Source organism: Opisthocomus hoazin, chromosome 7 (assembly GCF_030867145.1).
Source record: "Opisthocomus hoazin isolate bOpiHoa1 chromosome 7, bOpiHoa1.hap1, whole genome shotgun sequence".
Lineage (NCBI taxonomy): Eukaryota > Metazoa > Chordata > Aves > Opisthocomiformes > Opisthocomidae > Opisthocomus > Opisthocomus hoazin.
In genome coordinates, this window is record NC_134420.1 from 57237763 (window position 1) to 57255541 (window position 17779).

General features: G+C 45.2%; 1 protein-coding gene across 3 annotated transcripts in view; it reads right to left on the reverse strand.

Annotated features, from left to right (window-relative positions):
* Positions 1–243: 243 nt before the first annotated feature.
* The window catches only part of PRIMA1 (proline rich membrane anchor 1), a 52630-nt gene continuing 35094 nt past the window's right edge, over positions 244–17779 (reverse strand). The window contains exon 4 of one of the 3 annotated variants that reach the window (XM_075426540.1): positions 244–3061. In XM_075426540.1, coding sequence (XP_075282655.1) covers positions 2962–3061 — 100 coding nt within the window. In that variant the 3' untranslated portion in view covers positions 244–2961. Of the gene's footprint in view, positions 3062–6116; positions 6168–7058; positions 7317–17779 lie in introns of those variants that run through there. The other 2 variants (XM_075426543.1, XM_075426542.1) reach the window with 2 other exon arrangements.

The window sequence follows — 17779 nt, forward strand, 5'->3', positions numbered from 1 at the left end:
ATGAGGTTGTTCCTCCCCAGGTGCAGGACCCTGCACTTGCCCTTGTTGAACCTCATCAGGTTCCTCTCTGCCCAGCTCTCCAGCCTATCCAGGTCACGCTGAATGGCAGCACAGCCTTCTGGTGTATCTACCACACCTCCCAGTTTGGTGTCGTCAGCAAACTTGCTGAGGGTACATTCTAACTCTTCATCCAGGTCGTTGATGAAGAAGTTAAACAAGACTGGGCCCAGTACTGACCCCTGAGGGACACCACTTGTCACCAGCCTCCAACTAGACTCAGCGCCGCTGATGACAACCCTCTGAGTTCTGCCATTCAGCCAGTTCTCTATCCACTTCACCGACCACTCATCCAGCCCACACTTCCTCAGCTTCCCCAGGAGGATATCATGGGAGACTGTGTCGAAAGCCTTGCTGAAGTCAAGGTAGATAACATCCACAGCTCTCCCTTCGTCTACCCAGCCAGTCATGGACCAGGGTTTTCTCTAGTGAAGACATTCTGCCATTGACATCACCAAAAATCAGACAGTGTCTGCTGGCCACCTCTTTAGACTTTTTCTTGCAAAACCAGACACATTTGGATGGAAATAATGAGCTACACATCTCGTTTGTGATTTTGGCCTTACACAATATGCTTTAAAGCTGTATTAGCAAATAAATAAAATCAACAACCTTTAGGTGAAAGTGCTAATCCTGAGCCTGTATCATGCTAAACTCCTCTGCATTCACACTTTATACTCTCAGCTAAGCATGCAACCAGTCTCAAACTATGCCACGTTTAGGCAGAAACAACTGGAGTAAAAAAAGAAAGGCAAACATAGGTAACTACACCAAAATAAATGTTATAGATTAAAAAATATTCTAGAAATATACTTGCAATATTTTTATTATAGTATTCAGGGGTTAAGTGCTTTAGGCAATCAATATTTGGGATACTAGGCTCAAAGTGTAAATTCTATCATTTTAATTCCACTTTGGATCCAAGAACATATCACTGTCTTGTGCAAGCACACAACATGAATATGGCAGGGAATGATCGTACTCTTGGGCAAAGGGTTACTTATTCCCTTCACTTTGTAATTGTATTCACTTCTCAAGGAAGTCTAGCTTTTAAAAAATAATTTTATGTAGCTAAACTTCTACATAGTGATGACAGACAAAGAAGCTAAATTAATAACTCCATGAGTTCCTCAACAGCAGTATATAGCAGCATTTCATTTTATCATTGAAAAGGTACTTAGATTTACATACACCCTATTGTTGAATAGTTAATAGAAAACTAGAGATGGGCCTGAGCTGAAACTGCTGATTTGAACATCCCGGAGCTTTTCTGGGGAAGGTCTGCAGAACGTCATCTTCCTCTACCACCAGCCCAAACTCTACATCCCACTGACAGAACAACTGCAGACAGGAATGTGTCCAAAATCAAGGTCTGATTTCTGCAGTTCAGGCACATCCTTATATAAAACTGAAAGCATCGGTGTGTTGCAGTACCAAGGGATGTGACGGCCGGCATGCAGACACGTCCCAGAGAGCAACTGGGTTGGTGCCTGGGACTTACTCAGACATGGAGACCAAGTGGTGTCGAAGCCTGACGTCCAGAGAAGTAGCCAGGGTGGAAATTTGTCTTTCACTGCATCACTACTTTCAGCACAGAGGTAAATGGAGACATACATGTGGAGGTGTGACACGAAGGAAAGTTTTCAGGAGGTGGGGAACAGACCAGCATCTCGGCTAGTCTCATTGCCTTTATCCTAAGGGTTACTTACTGAGTGTAATCTGAGACCCTACGTGAAATGAATTTGGGTGGTTTCAGCTTTGCTTTAAGTGCAATCCACGTCACAGAAAATACAATACTAAGCTATTATGCTGAATTTGGCACGATTGGCAGTCTCTGCCCAGGGGAGGCAGAGACTGAGTTAACATGGGCACAACCAGCTTACCAGACCCTCAAAAGTGGTCGCCCAAGCCAGACCTACAATGTCCTTGGTGGGTCAGTTCAGGAGACTTGACACTTTCAGCAAACAGCACTAATCAGTGAATGAAGAGGACTTTGAAGGGCTGCTAGTCCTTTCAACACAATCCTGCCCAAATACTCACACCAAGATATAGAGAACATCTGTCCTGTAGGGGTTTCCCTGGGGAATCAGTGTGATGCAAACACAGAGAAATGTGTACAATTTCACAAACGAAGAACTTTTTAATGATAAAAAATAAAGTGTGATGCAAAAAAGGAGGCTGATTATGAAGTAATAATGGTCAAAGCACCTCAATAATACCGCTCTTTCAATAGCAATGCTAATTGCTAAAATCTTACATTTTGATTTCTTTCGTCTGAAAAGTCTTCAGCCACGGAAATTGCATAGTCATCAGACCACAGATGAATTTCTTGGGATAAGTCACAAGTTCATGCAATTTTTGGTTGCTTGATGGCTTAACAGAATTCTTTTTCCTATTTTAACAATGAAATAATGAGAGTAATAAGAATGAAGTTAAAGCACACAAAACTTCAGAGGCTGGAGAAGCATGTACGTGACACCTCCCACCTGTGACCCTCAGACCCACTTACAATAAGTTGCTGCCACTCTGGCAGATCACCTTCTCCTCGAAAGCAGCTTTTTTTGGACACTCAATTCAAACTGAAAAGTGGGGGGAAGAGAGGAAGAAGAAGAAGTAGGAGGCATCGCGACATCGCTTTCACGAGATGCAGCATGCAATGCTTGTGCCTTTTCGAGGCCTCTTCTCCAGGCAGCCTGGGTGGGCGAGTTTATCCTTCCCTGGAGAAGCAGCAAGCCTGAAGAGCAGCCTGACTTTCTCTTCCGAATCACTGATGCGTGCACTATTTCTGAAATGAAGTCCTTGGCCACAGAGCTCCTTTCGCTGCCTTATTTCACCCACCTTGCATACTCCATGTGTGTGCTTTGACAGTTCACCACCTCCTGCGCCTTGGTGGGGTTTCGGGGATTATACAACCGCATTATTATCAACTGTTCTGTTGTTTTGGGAGGAGGTCATTGCATATTCAGCCTGACTGGTTCCGTTCTCTTCTTTTCTCATTGGTTTCCTTGGGTGATCCCAGGTTCGGTGATGTATAGGCAGGGTGGAGGGAGAAGAAAGAACAGAGATAAACATCTTCTTTGTCAATACAGGTTTAAAGCAAGGACATGAAAGGTGCATCATAACACTGAACTTTTCATCTCTATTTTCCCTTTCTGAACACAGGTCAAACCAGCAGTTAAATTTTGTCAAGCCTCGTGATCCACCTGGAAGATGAGGAGTCTGCTCCTAAGCCATGTTGATGGGCTGTTGGTCTCCCCGTGCTAGCCTGTGTATAGATAGATGCAGGCGTGCATGTTGCATGAGACAAAGGCTGCTGGAAGGAGAGCCCTCCACCACCACCTTCATGCCTGGAACAGAGGTTTGGGTGCTGGCTCAGATTCTGCCTTGGGGCAGTCCTGGGCCTCTCTTCTCAAAGTGCAACGTCATTCAGACCGGGATGATGACCAGTTGTGTCCACTGAGGACCCAACTCACCAGTCATCATAAAACCACTGTGTTTGGTCACTAGAAGAGGACTCATCTGACCAGTGTAGATACGCACATCTGTGGTGACCATCTCAAACTACCTTCACAGTCAATGAAGAGAAACAGGTACTTTCAAAGCACAGTTCAGTACAGTGGATACCCAAAATAAGTCAGATGCTTTGCGCCCAAGGCATTCATGTTGCTCCGCACTGTCTGTGAAGGAAAACTAGTTCCCTAGCTCAGACACAGATCCTCATGTTCTAGGTGTCTGAGTTAGTGAAACACAGTGCTTGCTGTGATCTACCAGTCCCTCAGCGTCAACCACTGAAGGATCCCTTTTTATTTTGTTTGGTGGCCACTGGCACTATTTGGTAACGCAGGCCAGGACCACCAATGCCAAGAGTGAGGCAATTCAGGAGACATCTAACTAGTGCAGAAATCTAACAAGCATCTGCACATCACAGTTGATCATCTTATTTGGGATTTTAAAGTGACTCTGAAAAGGAAGACCTGAGCATAAGTCCATGTAACATCATGTGTTTCCCCCACAACTTCTCTCCTCAAAAATGGTGCAATCTTTATTTAAAGCTGAAGCTGTACACATAGTAGGAGGAAAAAGCTTTGTGCTTTCCACACAGATATTTCAGACATTAGTGCCTTGAGTTTAAGATGTTTGCTTCTAAGGGCAAAAAGAGGACCAGATAAACAAATGTAATACAACAGTCAGTCTGTGCAATTGTTCTTGACATCATTTGACAAAACAAACAACAATTAATAAAAAATAGTTAATGACATTTAAATTCAGCAAAGTATTAGTGAAAGATTTATGGGGAATGATTACAAGAAGATAAATTTGTTTTGCTTGTAATTTCAAACACAACACTTCTGATAGTGATATCTTACGCAGCTCTTTGGCTGGTAAGAGTTAAGGCTGGTTAATATTAGCTGCGATTCCAGGTGTTAGAGAATGGAAATGGAAGGGAAAGGGAGACTAAGAGCTTTGTTGAATCCTTTTCAGCCATTAACATGCTGTGCCTGTCTGTATCTGACACAAGCTCCTGCGGCTCTGTCTTTCATGGCATTGTAAAGCACACATGCATCCCACCACATCCCTGACAAGAGGAATGGAGAATCTGATGGCAATACTTCTCTGATTTTTTCCTGGGCAGGAAAAATTATGTGGCTGTCTTTAAACTTCTCTGCTGCTTTCAAAAATTTTCCTTTTTTTTTCCTCCCCCCACCCCATTCCAACCCTGACAATGAATGATTAGAAAATGAAGACATTTCGGCCACTTCTACTTGCCATCTGTTTGTCTGCTGTTAACCTATTCTTTCTTTCTTTTGGTCTCCTATGTGTTTCTGCACCTCTGCAGTTCCATTTCCCTTCCCCTTCCCTGTCTAGCCTTCCTCTTCTCTCTTCATGTTAAAAAATGTCTTCCTCTCATTTTTCTCTCCCTTTTTCCTTTTTCTAGAAGTGATTTCAAGACTGACTTCTTCAGTCCTCCTGAAACTCTTTTTCATTTCCTCCTCCTTTTTTTGTGCTTCAGTTTCTCTTCCCAAGAGCAGCCATTTGCTCCTTCCCCTCCCCAGGCTGGTCTCCCAGCACAGAACTGGGAGGCTCGGAGACTCTCCACCCATGGTGAGACCGTCTCTGGAGACACTGCTGGAGAGGTTGCTGGTGATATTACACCACTGGCACTAGCATACATTGAAAGTGTGTTTTTTGAGAGCCTGCAAAGAGTGGAATAGAGATTTTATCAGTGTTCTGCATCTGCCTTATCAATTGCTCAGGGTTAGTGCCAGCAAAACAGAGCAACTACTTTCTTGGGTCTCAACGAAATGGCTATTTGAGGCATTTGTTTATTTATTGGCAGACACAAAAGCTCAGGCTTGCAGACTGCTCTGTTGAACTCCTTCACTCAATTTGTTTCCACACGCATCTCAGGCATGGATTTGGGGACAAACCTGCCTCAGTTACACCATTTAAATCACTGGCTTGGCAGACTTGTATGCACTTGTCACAGTGATTAAAACTGACCTAGGTATTTAGCTATGCAAAGTCATTTTGGCCTGTTGCAATTGTTGAACTGCCCTTTTGCATTAGGGCGCTAGATCTTTTTGTGGCAGTAGTTCTGTGTGCCACTTGCTTTTTTTTACCTCAAATTTCCTTGACTGTTGAGACCTAAGCATGCAAGTTCTCCTCTTACACACCAAGGGGAACCCTCTTCTCCTATTTTCTGCCTGATAAGCTAGGTTATGCATGATCTTCCTACATGTAATACTCCAGGCCCTCTTTCACCTGAAGTGCAGTGGCCCTGTATTTATGCATTTCCATTCTAGGGTTGCTTTTCATTGGTGAGTGTTTCAAATTAGTGAGGGAATGAGGAGGGAACTATTTGTATTTGACATACTCACTTCGTGGCAGGCAAAACGGGCTGTTCGCTAACAAGTGGTTTGCATTGCTTTACAGCATGATTTGCTACACATTGTTCTTTGATGTCTAGCAAACAAATCGGTGCACTCTTCACGTCAAACATCTGCTAAGGAAAGGTACATGCACCTCTGTACAGCTTAGTACACGCCTGAAATGATGCGTCAGAGTCCATAATGCCCTCTCCACCGTGCATGCATTAATTTGCATGAGTCCTAAAATCAAGAAAGCATCGAACAGCCATTTAACAGCGTATTTCACAAGTCAAGCTTCAATTTCAGATGATGTTCTGCTCACATTATAAATCTTATTTATCAAATAAATTCATACTGGCTTGTCATATTGGCTTGTGCCACTTCTCTGCAGAGTCCTCTGTAAAGGTCGACAAAATGGCGCACATCCAAACACAATTCTTAAGTTGTGTTTAAAAATTTCTTAGAGGAGAGACAGTTTTTGGCCCTTGATCACGTCTAGTTACAAAACTCAGTTGATCTATTTGACAAAACCCTCCCTGCCAGCTTTGAATACCGGTGTAAATCTGGCAGAGAGCTACTGTCTGCAAGGCAGTTGTGTGGTAGAGTACTAGGGGAGGGTTTCACCTTGTGTCTCACTTGTACACACTTAGGGCACTTAAGGAAATCTCTACATATGATTTCTCAGATAAAATCAAGCAAAAGCTGAGAAGACTATGTATTTAATCAGGACTTTATTATGCCTTGTTACTTACAGGCTTATTGAAGCTTTGAGGAGAATAAGATCAGCTAGAAATAAAAGTTTTGTCCAGAAGAGTAACTGCAACAGAATCTAAAAGACACAACACAATCCACATGCTCATACTCTTCAAAGTGCTTTGTGTTTGGAAGGGATGAGAGTTAAGCATAAAACCTGATTTCATAAGACAATCCTGAGCATTACAAACCTGTTTCCTACTGCTTACCTCCGTAGCAATGTCTCTGTTGAGTGCCAGCGCACCATGGCCAGCATCTGGGAAGTTTGGGTCCTGCGGAAACCCAGCCAAGATAGGTGGGGGTGGCCTTGCACTGGCAGCAAATAAATGAGGGGATCTTAAATTCATCTCCTTCTGGGGCCCCCATACATGACTCGGCACTGCCAGGAGATGCCTGCCTCCACTTGGGATTTGCTGCCCTGGATTATCCTCTGAAGGTAACACCTACTATTCTGTTTCTTACAAAATGAGAATAGAGTGTCATTCCTCCTTTAAAATGCAGTGAGAGGAGGAGAGGCCACTTTGCCCTCCCTGCTGTGCGTAGCTGGAGGAGGTGCCCAGTGCTCAGAAGACCACAGTGCAACTCCACTCTTTCCCGAGCTGTGGCACAAGATTGTAAATCATACTTAAAAGGCATCTGCAAAAAAAAAAAAAATATAAAAAAGATTGCATTGTATGGATATCAGTATCAACTGATAAGAGATTTTACTGACAGTGAAAGCTATGAGGCATCTCTGTACTGCCTTTGCACAGCTGTACCTCTGCCAATGCACAAGGTACCTGTGCCAAAAATCCTTTCATGTTTTCAGTTCCTCTCACGAAGGTGCTTTTAGTAACACATAAAGAACTTGTCTCTCCTCTCAAAGTGGTTTCACCTTGAGGTGGCTGCTACCACCAACAAAGCTGCTACTGAGTTCTGTGGGCAGACCCACTTTTGCGTGTCACAGCACAGGGTTGTGTTATGGGGAAAGATAAGCAGCCAGCGAGCTGCTCCACCAGCGAGCATTGCCACAGCTCACCAGCCTCACCGGCAAGCATCGACATGGCTCACCCACCCCACCAGCGAGCATCGACATAACTCGCCCACCCCACTGTTGAGCACTGCTGTGGCTTGCCTGCCCCACCAACGAGCATTTACACGGCTCGCCCGCCCCACCACTGAGCATCGACATGGCTCGCCCACCCCACCGGCAAGCACCATTGCGGCTCGCCCGCCGCTCCTGTGCTGGCAGTGGCACGCACTTGGTTGCCTGCGCGCCTACCGATCCCTGCAGCACAGCAGCAGAGGGGAAGAGGCAAATCAGAGAGCTGAGGATGTATCACTTATACGTGCAACAACTTCAAAGCTGTTCTCCACACTGATGAATATTTCATTAGCGATCAACACATAAAAATTAATGATTTTCAATAAAATTGGGTCTCATACGGCACAACCATTTGCTTCATAGGATTGGTCTATCCTGATGTGTCCCCAGTCCACAGCAGAAATATCCAAGCTACCTATATACTAGTAGAGATCCAACCGCAGCAGCACCCTCCTGGGTTACAAAAGTTGTCCAAGAAACAGGGTAAATACCTGGTAGGTATGTTTTCACTCAGCTTCATCTCCTGGGCTAGGATGCTAGCAGTACTGAAGGCAGCTATGTTTAGAGCTTTTGGCTAGACTTCGCTGCTGGAAGCCCAGACAAGATGATGTGTGGGCTACAGTCACACTTCAAAAACATCTTTATTTAGCAGATAGCAGACAGCAATGGAAGAATAAATTTTGTAATGCTATTCAATTAGTGGATCATCTTTCCCAGTAATGTAAATGTTTATAAGAATATAAAGAAGATGAATGGGGGCTGTTTACATCTCAGTCCCATGGGTGTCCATCAAACAGCTGTTTGATTCACGTTGGCCATCAGCCATCAGAGGTGAATCAGTTCCTGTGACAGCAACCGGTTGAAGAAGTGAACTTACATTTTAAGACTGGTTTGTGAACAGGACTCCTGCTAGAGGGGCTCAGTGCACTGACAACAGTTGTTTTCTGGGACATAGCCATCAAATTTGTGTGCAGCCACCCACCATGCGCCTTGCCTAATGACTAACCTAGGCTGGCCAGCCTGGCGCTACAGCCCAGACATATGGGGCTCATGTTACAGAAGGACACTTCTCTGGAGATAGTTTTCAGAGTCATGGAAGGAGAATCACATTCTGACTTCTGCATTTGATTGTCTCAGAGGAATCACAAAAATTCAGTATCTGGATGTTTTTTTTTTGACAACATAAAGATAGAAATCAAAGAAGAAACCCTAATTATGAAAATTCTCTGAAACCTTAGATTTTCTGTATTAAATTAGTTAACAGCCATGTGTAGACCATCTCTCTGTCCAGAAAACAAGCTGCATACTACTCGTTACTCATAGGAAGAGGTTACCGGCTCGACTACATCCCATGTACAAAGCGAATGTTTTACAGTTATAATAAAAAGCAGCTCCATCTGCACAACTTTCAGCAACGCACTCACTACTGCTCTATGTTGGTCAAGGACCAGTGATCAATACTCCCAGTCTCCCGAGGCTTTTACTTGTATTCCCTGTATTTCCATCTCCAGTCTGGCAGGTATTGCAGCATCTAAAAGACACAAACTGTCTTGCCACAGTGTTTATTACTTATTATCCTAGTAAGTGATGTTTTTGACTTATAGGTAACCTGAACGATATTACCTGTACTGTTTGGACGGGACATGTATATTGGGTTACCTTCAGTTTTGGACATTTAATGGAGGTCTCCTTTCTCAATCTGCATTGCCCTTTGCTCCTTGTGAAAAAAAGATGTGCCTTATGTGAATCAGAAGAAGTCATTCTTTCCCTAGAGACCTTTGAGTACTTCACCCTTAGCCAGATCAAACTAGCGTCCAGCTGATAAATAGTATTTACCAGAGAAAGTAAGCATACAATTTCTAACATCATCAGACCTTTTCTGTCTCTCTCATACATGGAGCAGGGGAGAAGAGGAGAAGATCTGTATAAGCGCATGTGCTACGACCATTATGCGAACTGGGAAAGCTTCTTTCACAGCACTGCAAGTCATGTTGCACCAACAGGCTTTGATCTAGCCCCAGGATACCATCTCCTAAGGAGAGTTTCTTCTTTTCTGCCTCTGCACATGGGAATTTTCAAGCCCGTAATTTAGGGCCAATTCAGCTCTCCCTCACAGCCATTTTTAGCTGACCAGTTTCTGGAGAGTATTTAAGCAAGCCCTGCAGGCATGTAGGTGGTTTCTGTTTTGGGGTGTTTCACACTCCCCTGTCACAGTCAAATCCCACTTGCTATGCACAGACTGAAGACCTAGCCTTTGCTGAGTGCTTCTCTCAAGGAAAAAAAACCCATACAGAGCCCGCTCTGCAGCCATTCATCAGCACTCAGAGGTTCCTGGAGCTGGTGCACTCGGGTGCAAAATGGGGTGGGCAGATCTCTCTCTGTAGATGTGCATCTATCCCAGCCGGCTGAAGGTGCTCCGGGTATATCTGAAGGGAGGATTTCGCCTGTTCAGACTGCAAGTAATTGAAATAGATTGCTGAGCCACATGTGAAATTTAAGAAGTGGAGTTTAGTCTTCATTTATTTTCAGCAGTGCAAAGTCAGAGTAATTCCACAGACTTTGGTGGACTTGAGGAGGATTTGCTCTGATGTTACAAAGGCAGATCTGCCTCTGGGAGGCTAAGGTGATGCAATCACATTTCTTACTAGGTCTTCAATTAAGCTAACTTCAGAATTATGCTCCTTCACAAAACCAGTCTGAAGGAAGAGAAGCAGCTTTATTATTGGGATATTGGACTATTAACTGACATAACTGATAAAAGAACTTTCAGTGACCCCTCATGTTGTAACCCATTCTCTGCATTCCCTATAATGATCTTTAAAAGGTTTTATTGACTGGAGGGATATTACAGCTGACGTTATCCATTGGGTGTTCTCAGTGCAGAATACTTTGTCGATATGTTTTGATGACAAAAGGAAAAACATGAATGGGCCTCATGTGAAAAAATGACCTCAGGTCACCAGCCTTCCAGCCTGGCAAAAAGCCACCAAATGAAAAAAAAAAAAAGAAGATATGAAATGCATGGAATGAAGGCACGTTGCTTCGAACAAAGCAAAACCATGTCTGGAGCATGGCCATGCCCACAGCCATGCCTGGCAGTGTGCTACATGCTGACAGTGCCCTTTGGGGATGAGCTGGGCACACGCCTGCTCCTCTGAGGCCTGTCCTGCCACAGAACAGTGTAAGCAGCTAAGGGACATGCATGGAGCTTGGCTCATGGTGCACTGTGGTCTGCCAGGCAATGCAGAAACAGCCTGGGATTGTCAATATGTACGTCCTTACAAAAAAACTTCTACATCGGAGGGGGAAGTGGAAGAGGGAAAGGTGCAGGAATCCCCTGCCACAGCTGCAGACTGGCTGGCTGTTGGTGCCCTGGGCTCTGGGTCTGGGTGGCCATCAGCACAGCAAAAACATGGGGTTGGAATGATAAGAGGCAGAGAGAGGAGATGAGCAAGGGCTGCTCTTCACTGCTCTCGCGTCGTCTCTGAAGGTTGATATGTCCCCAGCAGCCAAATGACTGTAGATATTGCCATTTTAGGCACTGGACCTTCTACAAAACAAAGCTGATCTTCTGTGCTACTTTGTGCCCAGATGAATGTAGAGAACTACCTTGCTATTTGATCCCCGGCAAACATAGGCACAAACCTGAATGATAGACTTGATCCATACAGAAGAACAAGGGTACTGCTATTTCACAGAATCATTTAAATAGAATTTCACAAAATTATTTAAATAGTAATGGTTAATTTCTGTGCAGATGAACCAAAATTCTCTGTAGATTTTTCCATTACAGAACTGTCTTTTAACAGAAGAGTGTCTGCAACACAAACAAATGCAAGGAACTGAGAAGAAAAGAAAAACTTGCAAAATGAACCGACCTTTGCAACTACCTAGATCACTTTGTATTTGAGGCAATCTGTCTCTGTCACCAGCTAGAGTAAGACCACTGATTTCCAAGCAGCTGCTTCTGCATTTCTCCACTCACAAACAAATGTCTGCAGAGCCATACCTTTCTCTTTGCAGGATAAATGCAAACCCAGTGTAAGTGGACTGCACAGGGTGGTCCCAGCCTTCCCATACTGCAGAAGTGCAAGTGGGAACATCCACACAGATGCAGAGCAACCAGCAAGTCCTGCAAACCTTAATGTCTACACAAAGATTTGGTTTGGTGCAGTCTGGGAGCTAAGTGTGTTTAGACAACTGTAACTGGGAGCAATTTCTGAGAAAGGATTTGAGTTCAGCCAGGCTCACACTGAGGAGACTGCCCAGGGCTCAAAGCAGCTGCAGAGAACAGCCAGAGTAGCCTGCAGCTCCTGCTGCTTGGGAGTATTCACACCTTTCATAAGGTTTCATGCTACTGCCTCAAAAAGCAGACACCAAAGGTGGCACCGTTTCTCCACGTGGGACCTCTTTGTATGGCTGGGCTAAGGCAAAGGCCAGAATGAGGAATGACCCCGTTTTCCCACTCTTGCCTTGCACACAGCTGGGATCAGACCCTTTACACCAGACCCCCCCCGTTGGCGCTTTAGTCCATCACCTGGCATTAGCCTGGGGAATGGATGCTGCGATGCTGTTAGGGTAGCTCGTCTCCACAAACGCCCCTTGACATGGCTATGTAGCCAACACCTCTCCGAGCTGGACAAACCAGGAACATTGTTCTCCAGCCCAGCCATGCTGAAGGGGACGGCCACATGCCTGCCAACGGAGGGGACACCAGAGTCGGAGCGAGGTAAGCATGCGGCTGAGCAGGACCACCCCAGCAAGTGCCATCTTCTCCCCCCGCTCTGCCCACGCGGACCTACTGCGTGTCTCGCCTTCGTGGCTCTGCCGAGCGGGGAGCTGTGTGCTGCTTAGCAACCCCACAGCATGATAAATATTTAGCAGTAAGTATGGGGGGTGCAGAGAAGCAAGGACAGAGCAATCAGACCGTGCAGCCACACAAGCGGTGGCAGCACAGCTGCAAGGGGCTCGAGGACGGCTGCTGCCGACTGATGGGTGCCCAAGAGGCATCGCAGCTCTGCGAAAGGGGACCCTCTCCGCACCCTTTTCCCCCAGGCAGAGTGGCTGCGTGGCAGCAAACAGCACAGCGAGGCTGGGTTGTGTGCGATGTGACCTCCCTTCAGAGTGGTGGGGATCCCCAAAACCAGCTGGTGTGGACAAGCACCCCGAGCCTTCCTTTATCAACACCTGCTCTCATCTATGGCATGGAAAAGCTGAGGTCTTGTTTGCACACCACGCTGTGACTAATTAGACAGAGGTGTGAAACTAATGCATATAAATTACAGTGGGAAGTAACACTGCTGTGGTCAGATGCCTCGTTGCCTCTGGCTGAGATTCCTTGCATAGGAGGAAGCGTGTCCAAGTGCAGATCCTGCCCTTCCCTGAGCTCTGCCTTTGCCCAGGGTCTCTGCACGCAGAAGTCCACATTAGAGCCCGGCATCAAACTCAAGTCAGCAGAAGCCACAAACTAGGGGAGCCAAGGGTGGCCCTGAGCCAAGGATGCTGGCCAGAAGTGGGCTGAAAGGTCAGGCAGGAAGGGGGTTATCTTCTGCAGGGTCAAATCTGGGGCAACGTAGGGGTGAAGGAGGAACCAAGGCTCTGTTTAAAACAAGGGTAGAGACTGGGAGGGACCAGGGCATGAACACAGGGCTGAGAGGTGTGCTGAATAGTCCCAGGCATCCCAAAAGTGGTTGGATGCATGTGATGGGTGGGGGACCGACTGGTGCTCAGCTGCTCCATGGTCAGGTCTGGCTTCTTGTCACCCTGAGGTGGAGCAGAATGAGCGTGGACAGAGCCTTCCTGGGGCATATGTGGGAACTGCTGGGGCATTCCCATACTTTTATGGCTTTCTTGTTGCAACTTTTGGGGTTTTAGAGCTCCTGGAAGTCCACCATGTCTGCTGAACCCACTGGGAGCTGCAGTTGTTCAGCCACTGGAGAAATCAGGCTTCACTGCTTTTACTCCAAATGCACTTAAAATCCTCTGTGGAAAGGACAAGGACGCAACTAAGGCACCCAGCAGGTTCCTATGCCATTTTTTTTGTGTAGAGGGAATTTCTGGGTGATACAGAACTGGAGTGACAGATCTATACCCCCACCCCACTACCATAGGTACAACTTCCCCCGAGTCATAAAAAAGATTGTCCCAGGCATCCCAGGGTGCTGCTGCTGGGTTCTTGCAGGCTGTAACAAACACAGTCCTAAGCTCAGATATCCCAGATAATCAAGCTAAAAACTTTCTTCAAATGTCCCTGCACACTGTGCCGGCTACATCTTAGCCACAGCTGTGGCTTTTCACAAGCAGGGTCAGCCACAAGTGCCCTCGTGTCAGCTTGTAAAAACTATGATTATCTTAAAAATTAGATGAATTTCTAAGAAAACTTTATTTCTTTGCCTGGTAGGATTTTGAATATGTAAAGAGTCTTGAGTTTAAAGTTAGTTTTTAGACTAGCAGGTGAAGAGAACCCTGATCTCATATTTGTTCAGATTTCTTCAGAAGTTATGGCTTCAGGAAAAAATTTAATGAAAATCTCACGGCAAACCTAGCAACTCTCCTATATGTTTTAAAGCTCTAGTATTCTCTTGTATCTTCTCATTGTGCTGGGGTAAATCAGGAATATTTCAACCAACACAATTAGACCAGCATGAGCACTACATTCTGGCGCGAGCCTGTAAAATCCACTCGTGGCTATTACAGAGTTCCACTGAGGAAGTAACTGTACAGTACTTGAATCTATTGCAAGATTTCTGCCCATTCGATGTGGTACCCTCATCTGTAGCAGAAAAAAGAAATGTGGCAGGTTTGTTTCTGGTCACAAAGCTAATTGATCACAGGACAGACTATAATGCTCTACAGATTTCTGTTGGCATCTTTGTCAATACATCACAAATCAGGAGTGAACAAGCGAAAAATGATGAATAAGACAGTATTCTGTGAAACACTTGGATCATTCGTTTTATGCTAAAGGCTAAAGCCTCCTGAAGGCTTCCAGGGTTCCTGGTTACGAGAAACAGTAGGGCATTTTATCCATTTATGACAGCAAACTTTCTCCCTAGCAGAATGTGACTTTGGTGTAACTTAAAAGAGACAGAGAAATCCTGCCCTGTAACAGTTACGCAAACAGTAGTGCTTATAAAAATCCCAGACTGACAGCAATGAAGAGCAGATCCTCCTGCTTATACAACCTACACATAGTGCACAGGCAACAGCAAAGCAAACTTTCCTGCACATCACTGCCCACACGGCTTGGCTCAGCCATCTCTCTCAATGAAAGGCTATTTTATCCACTTTACTCATCAGCCCTTGATCTGTCAAATAAACCTGCTAAAAAGTAGTAGCAATACTTTTGCTTTTCTACTGAAAAAATGAGGCCAACCCTTCTTCATCTTAATGCACCCAAAAACACGGGGCAGTGCCAACTACTAGTACCCCATCCATCTGGCATCTCCAGTGGGCTTGGGTCAAGTTGTAAAGCTGTGCAACAGCTTGTCTCAGATATACTACCCTGGAAATCGCTTCACAACCGACACCCAGATTTCAATACCGTTTCGAGGAACAACTCATTTTCCTTGTACTAGCACTCAGTTTTCATCAAGCACAGCTACATTCAGTTTAATAAACAGTGATAGCTTTGAAAGAACACAAGAAAACCAACAAGAACTCAGAGAGACTGTGGACTCTCCATCTACTGAGATATTCAAAACCTAGCTGGACACAGTCCTGGGCAACCTGCTCTAGCTGACTCTGTTAGAGCAGGAGCTTGGACTCAGTGATCTCAGACTGTCCCTTCCAACCTCATCCTTTTTGTGATTCTACGAACTCATGTCTTGATGGTTAAGAAATAGGATCTTGCAGAAAGATTGGTTGCTCAGGGTATTTAAATTGTCATTAGTAGATCATCTGCAACCTCATTCCAAGGATGGGAGTAAATTCACCACTGAGAGATGATTAAGCATAGAGGTTGAACAACACACGGGGACATTGGGCTTTGTTTAGAGGTGGCAGAAGACCTGGACAGTGGTGCTCAGCAGTAGATGCCAGTCCTGTTGTTGATAAGCATAAACATTCAGTCAGCGGAAAAGATAATCATGCTGCAATGTGACTGTCTTTTCGTCAGTCTTCCAAAATTTTGAAATTTGTCTTTCTTTCAACTGCCCTCAGTGACATTCCCAGGTCTTCCCAATGAAGACCCTATTCCTTGCTGAATGGCACTTGTTAGGGGTTGGCCCCTTTTGCAGTGCTGAACTGGTTTGACATCAAGGAATTGCGTCAAAGACACACAAATCTGCCCCCGCAGACCTTCTTCCCTTTGAGTGTCCCCCTCTCAAATAGTACTTTTTAACACAGCTTTTCCACCATCTCACTTTATGTTCTGAGTAATTACTGTCTTTCCAGCCATCTGCTGAGAATTAAGGCACCATTTCAGTACAAACCCTCCTAATGCGTCAGGGAGAATAGAAGAGATTAATAATCTCCTTGACCTGTCTGCCATCAGCCATGCTGTGAATATCCACTTCAAAGCGATTAATAAGTTTAGGACACTGTTGTGTCTTCTTTCCCCACGTGGAAAAGCATTGTTTTGTTGCAATTAGTAATGATTTTGGACTAGATTATGCTCAGCCTCAGTGCCTCTCACAGGAGATGGCCATGTGGAGGACTACGCAGTCCTTGCTCTTCGGGGGAGTGAGTGGCACAAAACAGGCTGGGCAAGAGGTGTGGGGCTATGCCCTGCTCAGCAGCACATACACCCCTGCACCATGGGACACGCTCTTCCACACATAGCAGCTCACCACAGCCCCACATCCCACTTTTTACCCTCCCTAAACAAGCCTCTGTGTTTTCCCCCTGCAAGCACCTGCCTCATTTTATCAAACAAAACCAACACTCTGAACCTCACTCCTGCTGCTGAAACTAGACCTTGCAGTGTACAGGGTCCATAAATCATACACTAATGCTGAATACCCTAGAAAATACCTGAGCTATGAATTTTAAGACAGCTAAAATATGACCTGTCATTTTATTTCAGTACAATATTTTCTTTCATTTAATTATTATTTGAAGGTGAACTCAGTGCCTATTTAAGGAAGTGCATATGTAGGCATTTATGGTACCTTTCTCTCAGGCTATGGGACACATACAAAACAGTGGCTTGACAAAGTTAGAATAGCGAGTAAAAGGTCTACAATGTAAAACTTTGCAATCATCAGCCTACTTTCTCTGCTGACTTAGCAAGAGGGCGGTTGGGCAGCAAACCCTGTGGTACACCTGAGAGCAGAGGTATCCAGCAGAGCCAGGGAGTCATATCCCTAGGAACCATGGGCTGCTCCTGGGTCATCTCAGACCGTATGGATGTTCTGGAGATAAAAAGTACAGGTTTTTCACGTGTTAGAAAACCACTCGAAACACCTCCTGCCAGGCTGCATAGCTGGCACATCAGCTGGCATGGAGACCTGGATACTCAGCTTCACTTTCCTCTTTGAGGTTTGAGAGATGGCTCCAGTATCCTAATTTTATACAGGGAGCCAGGGATTTCTTTTTCCCTTTTATGTAAGTATCTTACTCCCCTCACAGATACTGACACACCAGTGAGCTGCAGAAATAGGATTACATACTGCAGGTCCCTCTCTCCCCCATCTTGGTTGCTTATTTACCAAACAACTCTCGTTTATCCTCTTTACTGTGTTTACTTCCCACTTTCCTCCAGTCTTACTGTCTTACTATTATTCAGGTGCTTGGAGATGTTAAAAAAAACTTAAGAGACAGCCACCTCCAGAGCTGATTAAAATGAATTGAGCTCCGCTGATTGTTTTTGAATCCGCATCGATTTACACCAGATGAAGATTTGTTAGAGCTGCTGGCATTCACGGTGCACTTGCCCAAGTCCAGCCCACAAACCGTGTAATACTGAAATGATCCATCTTCCTCCAGCCTGTGCTGGTTTACAAATTGTCCTTGGACCGCCTGCTTTTACTTCTTGGTGATGGTCTTCCAGGGAAAGAGAAAGAACGGCAGGTTT